The following is a 22,589-nucleotide window of genomic DNA, read 5'->3' as shown; positions in this document are numbered from 1 at the left end:
TTGTATTCTTATTGTATTCATGCTTCTAGTATTCTTATTGTCAGGTCTTTTTCGATGGAAAGCATAACCAATGGTGATAACCTTTCTTGGGACATTCAATTTTTTGAGTGTCAATTCTTTTTTGATGTGAAAAACAACAAACTTTTCTTCTTTTACTGACGCCATTGGTACAGTTAATATTAATTTCAGAAGCTTTGTAGATTCACTAAATATTTTTTCTAGATTATTGCGAACAACTCATTCTAGCAAACTAAGAGCTCCTCCGTGGCTAAGCGGTTAGCACACGCGTCTTTGGCGCGGGAGACTCGGGTTCGATTCCCGGCGGGAGCTCATGTGGTTCGGATTCCACGTTAATCAGTAGGTCCACGTCTCATATAGCCTCGCTGCTGAACGGGACGTAAAACTCAAAAATCAATCAATCAATCTAGCAAACTCAGTCCCTGACAGTGATCCGAATTCCTCTTCAGTGTAGACTGAAGAGAGTTCGTAGCAGAGATTAATGTTATAAAAAATGTACATTGAACACGCTTCATTCACAATTTATCTAGGATAATTTAAAATAAATTGTGGAAATGTGTCTAGTGCATACAACATTACTGCCATAACATGTTCTGTAAATTTAAACTTTTTTTTTTTTGAACACACTCCTGAATTACACTTTGCTTGTTTTGTCTAAGCCTTAATTGTAAGTTTTTCCTCAGTTGAAAGCAGCTGGGCATTTTTTTAAAAGTTATTTACAGAAGTCATGGTATGCAATTCATTCAGAATTTGTAGGTTATGTACAGAATTAAAGCACACACAATAAAATTAAATCTAATAACTAATAACCAAAACAGCTTATACAAAAGAGATACTGGTATATGAATTGCGAATGTCACATATTCATACATAGGGCTGTCAACTGGCCGGCTTTTCATTGGCCTGGCCGGAAAAATTGCTGTTATTTTGATTAAAGCCGGTGACGGGTACAAACTTCTTACCAGCCCCTTTATAACCGTTTTTTTTTTTTTTTTTTTTTTTTCAAATTTGTATCTAGTTCGAATTATAGGTATTGATAAGTAGCTGTCATTCTGTAAACTCAAAACTGTTACCTTTCACCATCTATCAACGATTAATATATTTTGTTCACTTGTTTAGAAAATTTTAGAGAGATGATAGGAACTGTATCAGGGAAAATTTGAAATTTACTTTCAAGGAATTTTATACATTTGTTAAGAGTAGAAAAAGACTTCTTAAAGCAATTTCCTATAGTTGAAGTAGAGACTATATGTTTAAAGAGTGAATTTCATTTTCCAAATCCAAAATTGTCACGTAAAGATTATTATACTTTTGTTCATCTGTTTCGATAATTTTAAAGAAATGGTAGTTACTGGTAAATGCAATAAATTGATCAATACCGATTGATCAATTTCAGTTTCTCATATATAGCTCAATGTATCTATTAAGCTTATTAGTGAATGTTCTAAGGACATACAGAATATATGTGTTAATGCACTTTTGTTCACGATAGTACATTTCCTTTCCATGGATAGGTCCGAACAGAGATACTTCACGCTGAGACCTATATCATAGAGAATTTTGAGGAAGTGCCGTTTTTTTTTTTTATTTTACAGTTGGCAACCCTATTCATACATCGGGGGCCGCGGTGGCTCAGTGGTAGAGCGTTCACCTCTGGTGCTTGGGGTCCCGGGTTCGATCCCAGCCCCCGCCAAGTGAACTTTGTGGTGGACAAACACCGTGTGCGTGGGTTTTCTCGGGGTTCTCCCGTTTCCTCCCACTCTCTTCATTCCACCATTTTCATTCATTACTCATCATCACCGTCTCCTTTAGCCTAACCGGCATAACGTAAAACTCACAGATTTCCTATTCATACATCAACACACACGTGCGTAAAAGAAAGAAAGAAAAAAAAAACAACATTCCAAATCATCCGTCTTGGTTGTTACGCAATGCACGATGAAGACAATATACTTCCACATGAGGCGAAGCAATGTTTATCTATTTCGTACGTTCTGGAAAGCAACCTTGAAATCTGCCAGATATAGGAACAACATGTTAGCTGGGAGGGGTCCAAAGTATTTGAGAAAGGTCCAATACGTCTACGTAACAACGAACCTGTCTTATACTGAAAGATATGTAATTCCCGAAAAGATAAGTAATTCTTAATTACTGTCACCTATATTTTTAGAAAAATGATAGAACGATTTTTTCTATAAGAAAAGAAAGAGTACATGATGAGGCGTAAAATAAAATATTTAGCGCACATCAATCATTTCTCTGTTAAACAAGTATAGTTCGTTAGGAAAGTCTACAAATGTTAGTCACGTTTCGAAATTTTTGGAAGGTCCAGACCCGGTGGACCCCCTTCTGAGCATTGCTAACTAGTCTCAAATTCAATGTGGCGTTCCCCACCATACAGTTTTATCAAGAGTATAAAATATACTTATTTTATAAAAGAAATATGTATATACTAAAATACTATCCACAGAGGGGGGGGGGGTTTCTGCATATTGACTTATTAATATTTGGTTCACAAATTACTGTAGAAGAAACCTTCATTGTCTATATAAGCTAAAAATTAACTTGTAAATGCGGATCTACTTTCATTTGATTTCTGTTCTACTACATATTTTCTTTCTTATTTTGTAATTCTGCTATCACTTTTTTTTTTAATTGTTATTATATTGATTTGCTTCAGTATAAGTACCGTAATTTAAAAATATGAATGCATAAAAACAAATTCCCTTTGTTAATTGCTAGTGAAATAAAATTCAGAAAGCTTATTTAGCGCGAAAAAGCTTTTCATTCACTGGAAACCGTGCTGTGTTGCAGAAGCACTGCAACGACAAAACCCTTTAACTTCTGAGATAGGGGAAAGGAGACTTAACATTCGCTCCAATTCTCGCGCTGAAGGAATCTGGTCGTTGTATGCTCGCTGCAACACAATATAAATTAGAGACTCTGGGACGGATTATTTTTCGCTTTTTAAAACGGATTAACGAAAGGGACAGTTACAGAAGTAAAAGAATATATTTAAAGTATATATGGGAGTATTGGAAAGTATTTTTTCTGTTCTTTACTACTATTGCTAATAATATTTTTTTCTAGAAATACTAATTGGTCGTTGCGCAACGCTGCAACACTAACATTAGCCGCTACTGCCTAACATAAAAACGCATTAACATGAAATAATTTGTATAATGTACAATCCGCGGCAAAAAACCTGCAACATGAACATATAAATTTATTGTGAAATGAAGAAAGTCTTTTGCTCCAAAATAAGTGTGCACGGGAGGAGGCCGAGGTTTATCCTGGCGTGATTCGTTCCACTTAGACGTTATGTTCATTCCCTGTGCTGTTAGGCGTAGTTTCACAATAAACTTACATCCTCATGTTGCAGGTTTTTTGCCGCGGATTGTACAAGTTAATTCAATGCAAATTGTATAACGTGAAATAACTTATAAACAGTTTCATGCAAGATACCAATTATACTCCAATGATGTGCAAAGATACTTTCTTACAGTGATTTCTAGAATCCCAAAATTACATGCCCAATTTTCATTTTGAATATCGTGAATAATCATACGAATTTTCTGTTTTAGATCATTTTATATTTTCAGTTTGTTTTAATAGTTTCCCAGAACTAGAAATCGTAGAGGATTAAGGCGAGATTTTGATGATCAAGAAGTAGTTTTCCGGCAACCACTATATCGTTCATCAAACTTTTGCCCAAACAATGTCTCATTTGAAGAAAGAATTGGGCTGGGTGCTCCGTATATGTGTACTTCACATGCTTAAATTTTTAATTAAAAATGTTTGCACCATTTTCAAGTACGCATATATCTACTGAAATTCACTATATTCATCTCAAAGAAGAATGGATTTATGAAATATTTCATAAGAATGGAGCACTCACATTAATTTTAAGGATATCCTTTGTATACGTTTCTAACTCGGGTGAAACTTCCTTTTTACAATAAATAAATAAATAAATAAAAAACACTACACAGCAACACATGATTAAAATCCAGCAAACGCAGTGCATATTCCGCCATTTCCTGAACCTATACCATCTTATAATTGATAGCTTGTTTGTGAAACGCTACATTATAGTGCTCGCAATTCAAAAACACTTTTTAAAATTATATTGAATTTACAAGTTACTGTGTGATAATGCGAATCTTCGTGTGGAATCTGTGACCCTTTCAAATCTAGGGGTTACATTTAAAACATCTTGTACTGAACCGTTTGTAGGTGTGGGTAATCATTTAACTCTTTTAAAAAGATTTTCATTTGGAATTACTTGCAGAACTTGTTGAAATATTCCAAGTGAAATAGGGAAGAGGTGAAAATACGTTTCTAAGAAGTACGAACATATAATAAGAAAAATATTATTTACTTTTTACTTTGTTGCGTTGTAAATTACCAAAGATATTTAACTCATTGAAGTTTTTATTAACTATTTTTCATAATCGATATTTATGAAGGTTTTTTAAAAAAGATTCAATAATTAAGGTTTATATAAAATGTAAGACAGTGTAGCAGCGAATAGTATGTTTTTTCCTTTTTATTTTTTATTTTTATTTATTTATTTATTTTTGCAATTTAGTTAAAGCAGTTGGTGATATTAATTCAAGAAAAAAAAATGTTGTCTTACAGTTGTATGAGTTTTTATATAACTTGGCTCCTGAAGACAAAGTGATTGTATTTGTGGGAAAGAAATCGCGAGCAGATGATATTTCAAGCGAACTTGGTCTTAACAAAATCGAATGTCAGAGCATACACGGTGCTAGAGAGCAGGCTGACCGGGAACAGGTAAACAATGCTTTTTTTGTTCTGAACTGTGTTTATTTCTACTTGATTTAATTTAATTTAATTTAATTTATTACTTTTTGTTAATTTGTATTTTAGAAAATATTACTGTTTTTGCGCTAACATTTCAAGAATGGATAGGTAATGCATGACGTATTTCTAGAATTATGTGTTTCCCTTGTGTTCCAAAGAAATGTATTACATACGAAACTTTAGTGGTTAGTTTCATATTAAGTTATAGACTTAATAGTAACAGAAAAGGAAAACTGTGTTTTTGCCTAAGGAACTAAGATCATACCACTAGTAACAAGTGTCTACTCTTTGGATAAGTTTCTAATTGCGCTTTTCATACTAATTTGAGGATAATGAACAACGGAACCATTTTTAAACACGTTAGATGCTAACATAGAACTTTTAAATATGCCATTCTATTAGATTCAACATCCTCAGATTAGTATAAAAAGTATACTTAGAAAATTTATCCAAACGTGGACTCTTTCTACTAGTGGCATGATCGTTAATTATTTTCGAACTTTAAAGAATAAATAACTTTAAAAAATACATCAAAGATAAGAAAGGTAAAGAATCGTACTGTATGAATGAAAATTATGTATCAACATTATATTTTATATATAGTAGTCATATTGTTTAAAACCGAAAATACAATTTGCTTGCAATCTTTGTTATTAGAAGTGAGGAACTTGCTTGATCATTCATTACGTACATATAAAGACTAGATATTACGCTACTCTGTCTTCTGATGTGTCGTGCGTTACATTAGCAATAACGAGTAACTGTTTTTATTATTTTCCTGGTATACAATTTAGTAGAACTTTAAATGTACTATGAACTAAATTGCAAGTGTAAGTTTATGGTCGGAATTATTATATAGGGTGTCCTGGGAAGAAGTGGCACTACTTTGGGAAATGGTAGTATAATTGATTCTGAGAAAAATTAAAAAACGAGTCCGATTTTGAACCATACCTGAGGTACAAACATTAATAAAATTGCCGCCACTAACATCATTGCACATTATGTTTTGGAAGTAAATAATTTATTGAAGTAAGTAGAAGCTACGAAGTAGCTAGCACGTAAACCATTACCTTCTCAGACAATTATTAAAAAATAGTCAACGGAAGAAGACGAATATGTTAAACTTTTATTTCCAGGCTGATCTGGCACTCAAATCTAGTTCTGTATCAGTTTTAAGGATAAATTTTAGGCTTAGGGGCCGCGGTGGCTCAGTGGTAGAGCGTTCACCTCTGGTGCTTGGGGTCCCGGGTTCGATCCCAGCCCCCGCCAAGTGAACTTTGTGGTGGACAAACACCGTGCTCGTGGGTTTTCTCGGGGTTCTCCCGTTTCCTCCCACTCTTCATTCCACCATTTCACTCATATCTTATAATCACCGTCTCCTTTAGCCTAACCGGCATAACCGTGGGACGTAAAACTCAAAGATTTCATTTCATTTTCATTTTTCAAATTTTAGGCACACGAAATAGAAAGATTATAATAAGAAATAGACAGAGCTTAAACTTGTAGTTCCTGTCTTGTTTTTTAAATTTTTAGAATCTAATGTTGCAGTTTAGATTAGATTAGATTAAGTTTATTAATCATTCTGTAGACCATATTATATGTATGCTTGTACAAAATGGTATAGAACTCGTCATTGCTTAAAATATATAAAATACGTAGAAAAATACAATGCTCTTGTTTCAATAACTTGTGAAAAATATATAGGCTAAACCATTTCTACAGTCTATATAATAATGATATATATAAACTTAATTACTATTTCAAGTACTGTATATATGTGTGTTTACCAGTTGATATTTACAATAGAAATTTAATTATTTTTCGAAGTTGCATAATCAATAGCTTAGATATTCATCTACTATATAAACTGTGATATTTAATAGCAGTCTGCGCACTGAATTAACAAAGGAACTCCTTTACATCCATATAAACATGTGATTTTCCGTATGCAGATGTTCTATGATTCACAGTACATATGTTGCTTTTTCCATGCGTGAGATAGTTGTGAGTATCACTATCTCTTTTAATATTATTCAAATGATCCCAAGTAATTTTGAGTATCCAAATATGTACTCCCATGCGCAAAAAATATTGCGCGTATACTGTAACTCACAATTTTTCGCAATTATTCCATTTTCCATATGTTCATTGGTAAAATTCAGTTATTAGTACGTGGAGATAATAGAAAGCAATCCATCTAAGGAGATATTTCCAAAAAATGTAATAAAATAATAAAAATGTAAGCAAAAAACAAAATTATGTTCGGTTTTGTGTATACTGGCAATAATGTTTTCGAGGGAATTTTTGGAGTAGCACAGCACGATTGCAGAGGGAATAACAAGATTAGTAGGAGAACAGCTGAATCAAGGAACTGGAAGTTGGAGCAACATATTGCATTTATTGGCTTAAATCTAGGGTGTAAATTGTCTGCCAAATATAAATTAGCTTCTGTAAGTAAGATGTTATACGGAAAATATAAACAAAGAGAAAAACTGTTGTCTTAAGTTTGGAAGTGACTTGCTCTATAGCCATGAGCATTTATTTCTTAAGAAAAAGATAGGCAACAAAAGAAAATTTGTGTGGTCAAGTGGGTAGAGTGACGGACTAGTAATTCTTATACTGTTTTGACACCAGATCGAATCCCATCCGGTCCTGTTCAATTTTTTTTTTTTCTTTACAAAACATTGTAGAAAGTGTATAATTTTTAAGTTAATAAGAAACGAAATAATATAATAATGAAATAACTTTTTGTTTTCCTGATGACGTATTTATTCAGAATTAGCTTACTATTTATTACTAATAGCGATTGTTTTTAGTTTATGGTATGGTATGCTTAACCGTTCCCTCTCCGTTTTTACACAGCTTCAACTCACTGCGAGTGTCTGTGAGTCAGGAACAGGAAAAAACAAAACAAGAGCAACTTGCAGCTTTACACACAGCGTGAGGAACACAGTCACAGCGATAGCTCGTTGTCATGAAGAAAAAAACTGTTCTAGTGTTTCTGTGTGTGTGTTTCTTTTTAAAGTATTGACTCTCTCTCTCTCTCCTTTTGTTTCATATCCACAAGTGCAAGAAATGCAAGTCTGTGTGAAAAAAAAAATCAAGAGTGCTTTCTTTAAACAAAACTAAATGTTACAGCTCTCTTTGTGAGGAACGCGAATGCTTCCAAAAGATGCCATGAATATTACCTATAATCGTACCGAATTATACAGTAGCGTGACAAACTGATAATAAAATTATGTAACATGCATAAGCTTTTTTTTTTTAGAGTAACCACACATTAAACATAACAAATTAAATTTTTGAGATTACGAATTATCACATTACGTGTCGGTGTAGGCCTATTCGTTTTCACATTCGAGCGACGAAAAAAGAAAGTGTGGTGATAGTTATAAAAACCGAATACCAGATTTCAATAAATTCAAGTTACATGGCTCCTACATAGCGAAAAAAATGATTTTTCGATGTCTGTCCATCTATTTGTCTCTCGGTTCGTCACGCTTTTACACGCACTCAAATAGAGGCCATACTGTTCAACGTATCTGCACCGAATTCTAGACATAACGTTTTAGTAACATAATATCTTTCGAATTTTATGTCCTTCGACACTTAAAAGCAAGGGTAATTTACTGAAGGATTAAAATTTAAAATAATTCTATTTTCTGAAATAAAAAAAAGCTGTGACGATTTTATTTACTTTTGATAAATATATATTTTATTAACAAATCTCCACCACATATGAATATTTTTTCTGAAAAAATATATATGGTGTAATTTACTGTATGGTATGCGTTCTTTTTGCACAATTTTCTCAACCACATTTCATAAATAAACGTATCATTAATTACCTAACAATATGTCAACTCGTTGGAAGGAGTAGCTTAATCTTAGGGTGAGCTTTCCCCCGATGGTTTTCCCATTAACGCCTCAGGCAATTTTGTTCATATTTCGTAAAAAAATATTTCATTAATAAACTAACATAGAGCATAAATAGTTTATTCCGATAACATACAGAAGAAGTGGTTTTCTCAAGGGTTGATTTTTTTTGGACAATTGTCTCAGTTATTACTGAAATTTGTATTTTTACTGAAATTTGTTCTAATTTCAGTAAAAATATTTTCTGTAATAATCTTACAATATGGTATAACTCGCTTGTTCCGAAAAGAAAAATCCAAAAGAGATAGTTTACTTTGATAGTGAAATTTTTCCCGACGATTTGCTTAAAAATTACTTGATATACTGTCAAAATTACAGATAGAAGAGTTTACCTTTGGGGGTAAGCTTTTCCCGATGACCTTCCTAAAAACAACTCAGGAGATGTTTGTTGTTCATATTTTATAAATACGTATTACATAAATAACCTAGCTATATGGTATAATTCCCTCATCCGGAAAATCTAGAAATGGTATATTACTTTTGACAGTAAGTTTTACCCTGCGATTTTCTCAAGAACGACTCAGGTGATTGTGTTCGTATTTCATAAATAAATGTTTTATGAAAACACTAACAATATAGCATAGCTCGTTTATACTGAAAAGATCCACAAGGGATAATTTATTCTTGGGGGTGACTTTTTGCATAATTTTCTCAGAAATTACTCAGACGCTTTTGCTTATAGTTCACATACAATTATATCCTTTATAATTCTAATATATGGATCAAGTTATTTCTAACGGAAATATGACCAATGGGTACTTTACTTTTGGGCCTGAAGTTTCTTCTAGCAAAGTTTTCCAAAACATTATTGTATTCGCAATTTCCCAAATAAATGTATCAATAACAGTTGCAGCCTAACATAAGTCAGTGTAAAATATTCGAGCGAGAAAGTACAGTGCGTTTACTCCGTACCCTTTCTTAAATATATTTTTAAATGTTACACCTAATCACAATTTTCCGAACAAAATCGAAACTTCTTTTTAAATGTGCCTTGTTGTGGTCAAATGGTTCAAGTGCATTGGTTCTGGATTAGATTTCCAGTGAGAGCTAGTGTATCTTCATCCAAGAGATGTGACACGTCGGTGCAAAGAAGAAAGTGTTTAAATAAGCCTAACCAAGCTAATCAACAAAAGAAATAATACAATGTTACGAAATTATCGTAGAAACGTTGTTAATATTAGGTAGGTTCGACTGGAATGCCCAAACAATTGTCAATTCCAAAGGTCTTTGTTTTCGTCCGGCGGGAGCTCATGTGGTTCGGATTTCACGTTAATCAGTAGGTCCACGTCTCATATAGCCTTGCTGCTGAAAGGGACGATAAACTCAAAATCACATCACACATCTTTGTTTTCGCCTTTGTTTTAGCTCATAAATGTCTCTGTTCATAAGCTCCTTAGTGGTTAGCGTACGCGCATTTGGTGTGGAAGACCCGGCTTCGATTCCCGGCGAGAGCTCACGTGGTTCGGAGTCCACGTTAATCAGTAGGCCGACGTCTCATATAGCTTCGTTGCTGAACGAGACGTTAAACTCAAACTCAATGTCTTTATTCATAAATGTCTTTGTGTATGGTTTTTCATATACGTGGCATGGACATTAAATTTTGATTTCTACGCCATATGTATCTAATTACATACACACCTATAGAACGAACACAACAAACTTGGAATATCTACATTGTTTGCGTATGGAAAATAATCACGCTCTACTGTACAGGACAGCCGTGTGTATGGAATTCCATACACATGGCAATCAACGTATTAAGAAATGTATAATAATAAGAATTATTATTATTATTATTATTATTAATAATAATAATAATAATAATAAACAGAAAACAATACGATCACTTACATAATTTATAAATATAAGTTAACATTTAATAAGCATATAACTGCAATGGAATTAAGTTGTTTTCCTCTCTCCCTGAACGCTACAGCCCTTATTGTTCTAAGGCGTAGAAGAGAACTTGTGGCACCCACGATTTGGGGCGGTGTGTGGTCACAACTTGGTATCCCTTTGTTGTTAGTCCTAGCTTTCTAGACGGATGCAGTTATTACCGGTAGAATATACAAGCAAATAGACTTTTGTATTACTATTAAAGTAAATAATTACACTCATTCCTTCAATGTGATACTTGTGGTTGCTTAACCGTATACAGACAGCTGATCCATGGAAAAATCGTTAATAATAATAATAATAATAATAATAATAATAATAATAATAATAATAATAATAATAATAATAATAATAATAAATACCAGGAACTCGACAAATAGTCTTGCAAATAATAGGAAAAAGTTTGCGTCACACTGTTCACTTTGCTGGACACACCAGTGTGGCGCGTTATACCGATTGTGGCACACTGGAATATAGGGTATGTTTTTTTTTTTTTCAACTATTCCAACTGCTTCAATTGAAATGGGTCTATAATAATAAGAGAATGCATTTAGTCTTCTTACCCTTCAATTTAGAAATAAGGTTCGCGAGAATTTCATAAAAGAAGAATATACTCAGAATTGTATATAGTAGTTTGTTTTATTCGAAATTACATACTTCCTGCAACTGTTTTTTGATTGAAATGATTTGAAATGAAATTTTTAAGTTTTACGTCCCACGATTATGCCGGATAGGCTAAAGGAGACAGTGATGATAAGAAATGAATGAAATGGTGGAATGAAAAAAGTGGGATAAAACGGGAGAACCTCGAGAAAACCCACACACACAGTGTTTGTCCAGCACAAGGTTCACTTGGCGCGAGCATAGATCGAACCAAAGACTCCATGCACCAAAGGTGAACGCTCTACCACTGAAACACCGTGGTCTCTGAAATTACTTATGGAACTACCGAGAACTATGCTGTAATATTTGAATGTGCTTCAAGTTTACAATAATTAGTTTAGTTAAATTCATTATTAACAATTAAATAATTTCATTCATTATTAACAGGTAAATGCTGCTGATGCAAAGACTTAAATCTAGCGATACCGCGAGCGTAAGTATTAAACAGAGGGATTTTAAAGGGCCCCCTGAGCTGGGGGCCCTGGGCTCCATTGGCTCCGCCCTTAATCCGCTAATGCCTATAGATTGTAAATTAAAGGGGACGGGCCGGGTCCGTTCTAAAAATTCCGGCCCGTGCAGACCTCTAGCTCCTGTGTATATGCTATCTGAAAATACAGTAGAGTTTCGCTTATCCGACATAAAACAGGCAGGCAGAACGCCGGATAATATGGATGTGTTAAGGAAAGACCTATAAAAAGTCAAACTATGATATAATTTTACACATTACGCATCTAATTATCATCTTTGCAAGAAACAAATATAATGCATTGACTCAGTGACGTATCCAGCATGAGGTCCTGGAAGCTGTCCCTTACCAAACCTCAAGCACTTTTTAATAAACCTACTTTTTCCCTTTTGAGTTTTTTTTTTTTTTTTATTTATGTCAGATTACTTTGAGTCAGTGTCCAAACTGTGGACAATGCGTTGTTGTTATAATTCTAACAAGTAACACTTCCCAAGTGTAACACTCCGATTTTGATAAAATTTGGCAGGTAGATACTATGCATAAAATAAACAAATAAGTGCTTTTTTATTTTTTTTTGCTGAAAAAAGGGTTTTAGGGGGCAAAAGCCCTCACCCAAAATTTGAAAGTTGACGCTCGAAAGGCAAAAACAAGTGGACCAAAGTGAACGAAATCGTGAACAGATATTGCGAACATAAAATTAGAGAATACGTGTTTTGTATTTTCCTGGAAAAAATGGTTAGGTGGGGCACAGATCCCTCCAAACCTTTGATCATGAAATATCAAAAGTGCTAATAACAGTATGTCAGAAGTGCCTAAATTTACATGAAGAATTGGAACAAAACTTTGTGTTAGGACAATATGCAAAAAATAAACAAATTCGGCTTTTTTATTTCCTGCGAAAAAACGGTTTTAGAGGACAAAAGGTCCCCCGCATGAATTTTGAAATTTGACGCAAGAAAGGGAAGAAAAAATGTACCGAACTGAATGAAATTGTTCACAAATGTTGTAGAGGTAAGATGAGGAAATACGTGCTTCGTATTTTCCTGAAAAGAGAAAAAAACCTTTTGAGTGGACCGAGGCGTTGAGTGTCGGAAGGATTGGATCGAAGCGAATGAAATTGTCTGTAGATATTGGATATGAAAAATAAAGCCTCTCGTGTTTCACAAGTGTCTCCATCAGATTTCTTCAAATTTGGTAGATCAACAACAAGCACAAACAAAAACACGTGCCGATTAATTTCCTGTTTGCTGTTGATGTGAAAAAATTGATAGGGACATCTTTAAAACACGAAAGTCCTTATTTTACATACAGTCTATACAATATCTACACACAATTTCATTTGCTTCGGTCCACTCCTTCCTGCACTTTTACGGTAATATTAACTTTTTTTGGAGGGGATCTAGGCCCCAACACTGTTTTTTCATACAAATTAAAATGCATTTCATTTATTGTTTTGCAAATTGTCCCTATACGAAGTTTCGATGCAATTCTCCATACTCTTTAGGAACTTCTGACGTATACATACTTATTTGCACTTTTGATATTTCCTAATCAACAGCTTAGAAGGTCCGTGCCCCACTCAATCGCTTTTTTTCAGGAAAATACGAAACACAATTACCTCAATTTACGTCTAGAATATCTGTGCACGATTTCAAAATTTTGGGTGGGGAATTCTGCCCCCTAAAACCAATTTTTCGCAGAAAATAAACCCGTATTCTTTTTTTTTTTTCTGCGTATTGTCCCTACACAATGTGTCGTTCCAATTCTTCATGTCCTTTAAGCACTTCTTACATACTGTTATTAGCACTTTTGATATTTCACGATCAAAGTTTTGGAGGGGTCTGTGTCCCACCGAAACGTTTTTTTTTTTTTTTTTTCAGGAAAATACGGAACCCATATTCCCTCATTTTTCGTCTACAATATCTGTGCACAATTTCATTCATTTCGGTTCACTTCTTCTTGCCTTTCGGGCGTCAACTTTCATCATTTTGGATGAGGGATTTTGTCCCTTAAAACAGGCATTCGTTTAGTTTTTGCGTATTGTCCATACACAAAGTGTCATCGGAATTCTTCGTCCTTTACACACATCAGACATATTGTTACTAGCACTTTTGATATTTCATGATCAAAGGTTTGGAGGGGTCTGCGTCCCACCTAACCGTTTTTTCCAGGAAAATACAAAACACGTATTCCTTCATTTTACGTCTGCCATATCTGTGCACAATTTCGTACACTTTGGTCCACTTATTTTTGTCTTTCGGGCGTCAAATTTCAAAATTTTGGGTGAGTGCTTTTGCCCCCGTAAAACAGTTTTTCCGCAGAAAATAAAAAAAAAACATGTATTCGTTTATTTTATGTGTAGTATCTGCCTGTCAAATTTTATCAAAATCGGAGTGTTACACTTGGGACGTGTTACTTGTAAGAATATACCGTAATGCCATTGATACCAGGTGGAATTAAAGAACACTTTTAAATGGGATTACAATTTCGTTTCCGGTCTGTTTATAACATTACTGTATTAGAACGATACACTCATTGCCATTTGCTATTTTTTTTATGTGATATACGTAGCAAACAGTTTTCCTTACATGTCTCTAGAAAATATTTTTTGATTTCGTGTGAGTTAGAATTAAGTTTGACCGGTTCATAAATGACAAGTAAGAAACGTTTAAGAGAAATACAGAACTGTTGCATTATTATTATTATTATTATTATTATTATTATTATTATTATTATTATTATTATTATTATTATTATTATTATTATTATTATTATTATTATTATTATTATTGATATTTTGGAAACATTAGAATTACGTGCTTACGAGGATTCGTGTCGGGTCCCCTCCGAAAAGAAAAGCTGGATATGTGCCTGCACTGAATGATAGACGTATGAGTCAAGGTATAGACGAGCGTGCTATGCGATCGAGCCCGGAGCATCAGAAACAGACTAAGACCACAACTTGCAGTTCTTCTTGCCGATTGATGCTGCTTTTTACCTGCTATGATATGTCGGATAATAATGTGAAATAAACGAAGGTCAAGACCATGGCGTATTGGTGTTTCATGCACCTAAACCTGTAAAATATTTGTGCCGAAAACATCTTTCACTCACTAGCTAAATTTGAGGGTATGATCGCTCATCTTGCCTTATAAAGTATAGTCTTATAAAGAATATATATAGCATAATAAAACCCTAAAGACCAAATTCAATGATTATCTATAGTTTTATTTTTTAATAACGGGAAACTTGTTTATTTCATCACGATAAATCATGTTTGATACTAAGATATATATTTTTCATACTTTATTGGAGAAATTTTTTTTTCAAGAAAAGAGGATGATAAAGGAAGCTATACAACACCATAAACTGAAAGCAATCGGTATTACTAATAGTACACTAATTCTAAATAAATACGTCATCAGAGGAAACAAAAAGTTATTTCCTAATTGTATTGTTTCAGTTTTATTAACATAAAAATTATACACTTTCTACAATGTTTTGTAAAGAAAAAAAATTGAACAGGACCGGATGGGATTCGATCTAGTGTCAAAACAGTATAAGAATTACTAGTCCGTCACTCTACCCACTTGACCACACAAATTTTCTTTTGGTGCTTATCTTTTTCTTAAGAAATAAATGCTCATGGCTATAGAGCATGTCACTTCCAAACTTAAGACAACAGTTTTTCTCTTTGTTTATATTTTCCGTATAACATCTTGCTTACAGAAGCTAATTTATATTTGGCAGACAATTTACACCCTAGATTTAAGCCAATAAATGCAATATGTTGCTCCAACTTCCAGTTCCTTGATTCAGCTGTTCTCCTACTAATCTTGTTATTCCCTCTGCAATCGTGCTGTGCTACTCCAAAAATTCCCTCGAAAACATTATTGCCAGTATACACAAAACCGAACATAATTTTGTTTTTTGCTTATATTTTTATTATTTTATTATATTTTTTGGAAATATCTCCTTAGATGGATTGCTTTCTATTATCTCCACGTACTAATAACTGAATTTTACCAATAAACATATGGAAAATGGAATAATTGCGAAAAATTGTGAGTTACAGTACACGCGCAATATTTTTTGCGCATGGGAGTACAAAGAAGGAACTGTCATCGTATTAAATGACTCAAATAGTTCCTTACAGCTGGAGCATTTCGGTAATTTTGTAACGATTCTTATGACACATTTTTATTGTTTGAATATATTCTGAAGTTGTGGCGAAGACTCCCAGAAGGCAATTCAGCATTTAATATGAGAGGAGAATATGACATAATACAGGGACATAATTGATTGTAGAAGCGTTCACCTCCGGTGCTTGGGGCCCTTGGTTCGATCCCAGCTCGCGCTGTGTGGACTTTGTGATGGACAAACACCGTGCTCGTGGGTTTTCTCGGGGTTCTCCCGTTTCCTTCCACTTTCTTCATTCCACCATTTCATTCATTTCTCATCTTCACCGTCTACTTTAGCCTCACCGGCATAACCGTGGGACGTAAAACTTAAAAATTTCATTTCATTTTATATTTTTCTTTTAGTTTTAACTTATTTGCTGAAAACTAGTGGATAAGTTTGGATGTTGTAAGGTCAATGGCTTCTTGCAGGCTATCTCTGTCGTTTTCAGTTACTGTTGTATCATCATCCAAAAAGGAGTATACTACCTTCTTCTATGTTTAAGGATAAATCATTAAGATACAGAAAAAAGAGTATAGGTCTTAGAACTGACCCTTGTGGAACACATTTTCTATTTATTTGTTCACTTGAGTTTATTTTGCTTAGAGCTTTAGTTATTTCATTCATGTGAAGAATTTGCGCGATTTCTTTACGATTGCAGAAGTATGATTTGAACGATTCCAAAGCAATACCTCACAATACCATATTTTTCTAATTTACCAATATATATGTATATATATATACAATCAACAGCTTTTAAAAGATCACAATATATGCCTAGAAGGTTGACTTTTTGACCAACAGATATTAAAGCTACTTTGGTATATTCATATATCGCAGTAATTGTGGATTTGCCTTTTTATAAAGCCGTTTTGGGATTTAAAAATGAAATCTTATTCATTAATGAAACTTAGCAGTCGCTTACATATTAGTTTTTCAACAAGTTTTGGAAAAAATAGAAGAAAGTGATATGGGAAGGTAATTTTTTTCTTTTCTACATCCTTTTTTGAAATCTTTGAGTTTTACGTCCCACGGTTATGCCGGCTAGGATAAACGAGCGTTGATGATGAGAAATGAGTGAAATGGTGGAATGAAGAAAGTGGGAGGAAACGGGAAAACCCCGAGAAAACGCCACACACGGTGTTTGTCCACCACAAAGTTCACACAGCGCGAGCTGGGATGGAACCAGGGACCCCATGCACCAAAGGTGAACGCTATACCACTGAGCCATACATCCTTTTTTGAACAAGGGTTTGACGACTGAGAGTTTAAATGCATCAGGGAAAATTCCTTTAGAAAATGACTCATTAATGATGTCTGGTAATGCAGGCGCTATAATAAGGATACATTTTTTCAAAAAGAAATTGGGATATCATCCATTCCTGCAGGCTTTTTATTACCAAATTTATGTACTGCTTCCTCTATCTCTTGTGGGAAAGTTGGTGTAAGGAGAAATGACTTATTAATATATTTAAGCGGCTGTAGTCAACTTGTGTCACTTGGGGTAGGTATATCACGAATAGCTCTCTCTGCAACTATACAGAAGTGATTATTTAAGTACTCATTATTTATAGTTGCGTTACTATCTTTTATACGTACCGGTAACTCTATATTTTTGTGTTTTTCATTTATCTTTCCTAATTCACAGTTTGTTGCGTTCCACGATTCTTTGCTTTTATTATATGCGTTATTTATTACTGTAATGGTTCTTTTTGGCTTTATTAATGACATTTTTTGTACAGGGATTTATTTTTTTATAGTATTCAAGAATTTCTATACAGCTCTTTTAGTTTCATACTAGAAACTCTAATGCCATTTGTAATCCATGGTTTGTTATGTGCGTTATTTACTTTTCCACTAGACAAGGGAAAGGCGCTTTCAAATAATAATTTAAATTTATGAATAAAACATCTGTACGTGTCATTAACGTTATGTTTCACATTTTTGTCATTTACGAAATTTTCGTTTTTAAGCTGAGAGAGAGAGAGGGGGGGGGGGGATTTCACTATTTTGTGTTCATTATAGTGCCTTTTCCCAATTCATTATCTTTGGAGAAACGTGTCAAACGAAACTCTTGTTCTACATGATTATTGAATGTAATGATTAGAATTTGGGATCTGTAACAATTTAGATGAAGATTTGTAAATATATTGTCGATTGAAGCGCAAGAAGATCTCGTTAAATGAATTGGTTCAAATATTGTCATATAAAAATTGAAACTTGATAAAATGTTGAGGAATATCGCTCATTGTGGTTTATCCTTTTGTATCTTTATTAAAATCACCACATAGTATAACTATCATATTTACTGATAACTTCACTTATTTTTTTCTTCTTTTCTTTTTTAAAAAATATAAACACTTTGGAGTCAAAAGTGCAATATACTACAATAATGATTTACTTAATTGTTTTGTTTGTTAATTATATTGCTGTATATTCAAAGCATCTATCAACGCTTTCTGTTTTGTCAATTACTTTGGGGTGTGAGCTGCTTAGCATATTTTTCATTAATATACAAACACCTCAACATTTCACTGTATTTCTGTAGTATTTAGATACCAAACTATAACCAGGAATAATTATTTGTTCTTTTCACTCAAGTCAATATTCTGATAGACACAACACATCAATATATAATATAATTTCCAAATCAGTTTGTTTATTCCGAACTGATTGTATATTTTGATGGACTAACAATAATTCACTGATGTTCTGATTCACTGATATTCTTAATCGAAATCTGAAACAAATTTTCGTCTGAGTTACTTTGGTCTCCAAGCCTCTGAATTGAACTCTGCATGGAGGACCATTTTTACATGTTTCGCTGTTTGTGCCACTAAAGAGAGATGGGAGAAATGCCATTTGCACTAGTTTCTTTTCTGTTCAGAGTAGCATGGACAGCTTTTGTAATAACGCTTTGACCTGTTCTATTTAGGTGTTGTCGGTGGCGTGTGAATTTTTTTCTGTCTTCTATGTCCAGAAAAAACTACATTTTCAAATTGATTACATATCTTTTTTATCTTATAGTTTGTTTTCCTGATTGCAAGATAAACCCAGGAATTTTGTAATAGATGTTTCTCATTGATAAACATTTCGGTTTAGAGTGGAACATTGATAAACGCTACATTTCGGTTTAGAGTGGAAAGTAGTGCAAAAACTGCCTTCTTTCCTTCATTAGGGCGACACTTATAATAGTTATACTATCAGAAAGACTCGTACATGGATCAATACCTTTCATTACTTCATTACTTCTAGCACCAGGTTTCACGTACAAATCGATTTGAATTACAGACGTGTTCAAATTATTAGACTCATGCTCGAAAAATGCAAACTTGATGTAGGAGTCCTAATTTCAGAGTTCTAGAACATTTAATTTAATGGTTAAACTACCAATATAGGATCTTTCATTTGTTTACTGTACAGTTAAAGTGGTGATACTACCGTTAAACAGCAAATGGTATTAGTGAGGAGCTGGGGAGGAGGGAGAGGAGATCTTAAATGGTGTTTCAGTTGTAGATAGCTATTGTAGTGCCAAACGTTACAGTCTGAAGTGTTGTGGTTGCTGTCGTAAGAAGTTAACTACATTCAAAGCGTTCAACTGTTCGAATGGGGTAGTTTAAAATGATCGTGACGTGTTTCGTGTATCAATCTTTTATTCTGTGTAGTCCTGTAATTGCAGCATAATAGGAAAAGCAAAAGACCTTTCTCCGCGTAAAAAGGAAGTTAACAAAATACTTTGGTAGAAATAAGATATACATGGCAATACATTGCTAGTAGAGTTGGGATTGAACAAACATCTGTGAGTAGAATCTCTGTTGGAATTAACAAAAGCCAAAATAGGGTTGGGAAGTGTGGGCGAAAACCAAAGCTATCGCTAAGATGTATCAGAAAACTAAAAAGATTGGCTCTGGGAAACAGAAGTGGAACTTCTAGTAGACTTAAGCATAAAAATGACTGAGTATGGCGCAGACATTTGGCCTGAAATTGTTCGAAGGATTCTTTGTGCCGAGGGAATTAAAGCACACGGTCAAGAAAGAAAACAAAAATTAGAGTCTGCTCCAATCATGGCAAAGAAGCGCCTCGAATGGGCACGAGGCCTAAAATATTGGACTGCTGACGATTGGAGAATAGTGTGTTTCAGTGATGAATCATGTATCTTTGTGTCTGATGAATGTTCACAATATGTGCATCGTTGACCTGGGAGGAGTTCAAGTTGGAATGCCTTTAATAAGCTGTGAAGCATCCTACTTCAGTCATGGTCTGGGGTGTGATCTCTGTCTTCGGGCCTGGAAGACTGTATATAGTAGAGAGGACAATGAAGTACGACCAATACCTACAAGTTCTTCAACAAGAACTGCTTTCCCAGACTCACTGTAGTTTGATGACGTACAATTCATCTTTATGCATGATGGAGCCCCATGCCACCGGGCCAAAGCTGTGACAAAATTCTTCGAGGACAACGAAATTAATGTTCTTCCGTGGCCAGGCACTAGTTTTGATATGAACCCGATTGAAAACTTTTGGAGCTTCATGAAAGAAAAGCTAGAGAAAAAGCACATTAGAATCAAACTTCAATTGATTAAGGAGATCAACAATTTGTGGTATCAGGATGCTGAATTGAAAGCAAAATGTGCTAAACTCGTACATAGGATACCACAAAGGATAAAAGACTTCATAAAGAATAAGGGATTTCATAAGAAATATTAGTCTTTGTGTGAGAGAGAATTTTCTTGTAAGTATTCCATTTCATTTTTTGTTTCCAATTTGGATATACACACTTTATAGTAATTATATTTGAATGTTACATACGTATTTGCTTTATTGATATTGAAAAGCATATGCCACAGCCACTAGAAATTAGGACAGAGTTACAAAGTAGTAATTTAGACTAAGTTCGAACGTATTTTCTCACGTAATATTGTAAGAACAGTAAAATATTCAGAAACTGAATGTTGAGTCTAATAATTTGAACACGTCTGTATATACAGGTGAAGAGTGGAGACGTAAACTGGAAGAAGGTGCTATTCCTTTCACAACTGATGACCACGCTAGTTTCCTTGCTTGATTGACAAAATTACTGTTGATATTATCTTTACATGATATTCTAATTTGCATTTAAATTTAGTGATAGCCAATGTTTGTAAAATACGTCCAGCATATGATAAAAGTACAACAGCTTAAGTAAACATAAGAAATCTTACGCATAGTCATTTTTCCCCACTATTTCACTGTTCGAACTAAATCATATTATATTAACGTAACTTTCATATCAGTTTGTTAGTCGTCCTAATTATATTTTAATTTGAAATTATTAAGGAAGATATACTTTTACAGGCTTTGGAAGATTTGAAAACTGGTGACGTTAGAATTTTGATAGCTACAGATGTGGCTTCTCGAGGAATAGATATTGGAGATATAACGTAAGTAAAAGTTCGTTCTTGAATTAATTTAAATAGTATTAAAAGTTAGGACAAAGGGAAATGCTTAATATGTAGAAAATTGTTCCGAGTACATGCGAATAGATTAGACAAACCTCTGCAGATGCAGACATAAGCTGTAACAAGGGTCCATATATTGTTTTCGGCGGATTCCTCTACCAGAAGCTGGAATGGAGTTCATGCAGCACTGTCATGCCACAGAAATTGAACTGCTATTGGAAACGCTATATGGCCCTTTTTCAGCCCTGGAAACTCAGCTAAACAGGATTGTGAAACAGGGTCGAAACAGTGGTTTGACTGTCAAAAAGCACCTATTGACTTGTTATATCCAACGAGGCATGTGCGGAAACATTCACTCTCAACAGTCTCCTACAGAGGACTTCAGTGAAATAAAGAGATGAAGTGCTGCGCAATAATATGTGAAATAATTTGCCAAGAAAAGTCATCCCTAAGAAGAGTTAACTCAGAGGGTATTTGTGTTTTCAGCTAGTGTCAACGAAATTATGCATCAAGGTATGAGGCTGCACTGTTATTGTAAGACCCGATACAGAGGCTGCAGTGTTATTGTAAGACCCGATACACTACCTCCAATCGTGACACATTGCTGAACGAAAAACCAACTATCGGAAACTTTATAAACGACATCTATTATATCTATCTAATACAGAGAGCAGTATTAGAAACAATTCAATTGTAAATAAAATCATAAATAAAGTTTTTTTTTTTTAAAAAAAACTACTTCAGTACATGATAAGATAGAATAATTTAATATTTATAATACAGGTTTGTAGTTAATCTGTTAAAAAAATAATAATTAAATTAAGCAGTTAAAAATTTTGTTTATTTTTTATTGAATCAATTACATTTTTCAGTAATTAATTTTTAATTGATAGTCTTTAACAAAAATCATAACGATTAAAAAATTAATCGTTAATTTTTTAAAATCAAAATCGTGTGAAATGAATATTTCTGAATTTTGTGATATTTTAATTTTGTTGTATATTATTTATCATAGTTGGAAACTACTTTTCATACTAGTAGAATAATTTTCCTATACCCTTAAGTTTATCTACATCTTAATCTTTATGTTAATTTTCACAAATGGATACAATTCTCATAGAATAGCAGTGAAAAATATTTTAAATTTTAATCAATTAATTTTGAAG

At 33.7% G+C, this 22,589-nt stretch overlaps 1 protein-coding gene across 1 annotated transcript in view; it reads left to right on the top strand.

Annotated features, from left to right (window-relative positions):
- Nucleotides 1-22,589, top strand: part of LOC145671083 (putative ATP-dependent RNA helicase DDX43) — a 123,553-nt gene that overhangs the window by 86,132 nt on the left and 14,832 nt on the right. The window contains exons 11-12 of the mRNA XM_081739826.1: nt 4,660-4,815; nt 21,320-21,405. Of these exons, the coding sequence (XP_081595952.1) occupies nt 4,660-4,815; nt 21,320-21,405 (242 nt within the window). The remainder of the gene's footprint in view (nt 1-4,659; nt 4,816-21,319; nt 21,406-22,589) is intronic.

The sequence above is a fragment of the Thermobia domestica genome, chromosome 15, assembly GCF_964235325.1.
Source record: "Thermobia domestica chromosome 15, izTheDome1.hap1.1, whole genome shotgun sequence".
Lineage (NCBI taxonomy): Eukaryota > Metazoa > Arthropoda > Insecta > Zygentoma > Lepismatidae > Thermobia > Thermobia domestica.
This window is presented reverse-complemented; position numbering and strand designations above follow the sequence as displayed.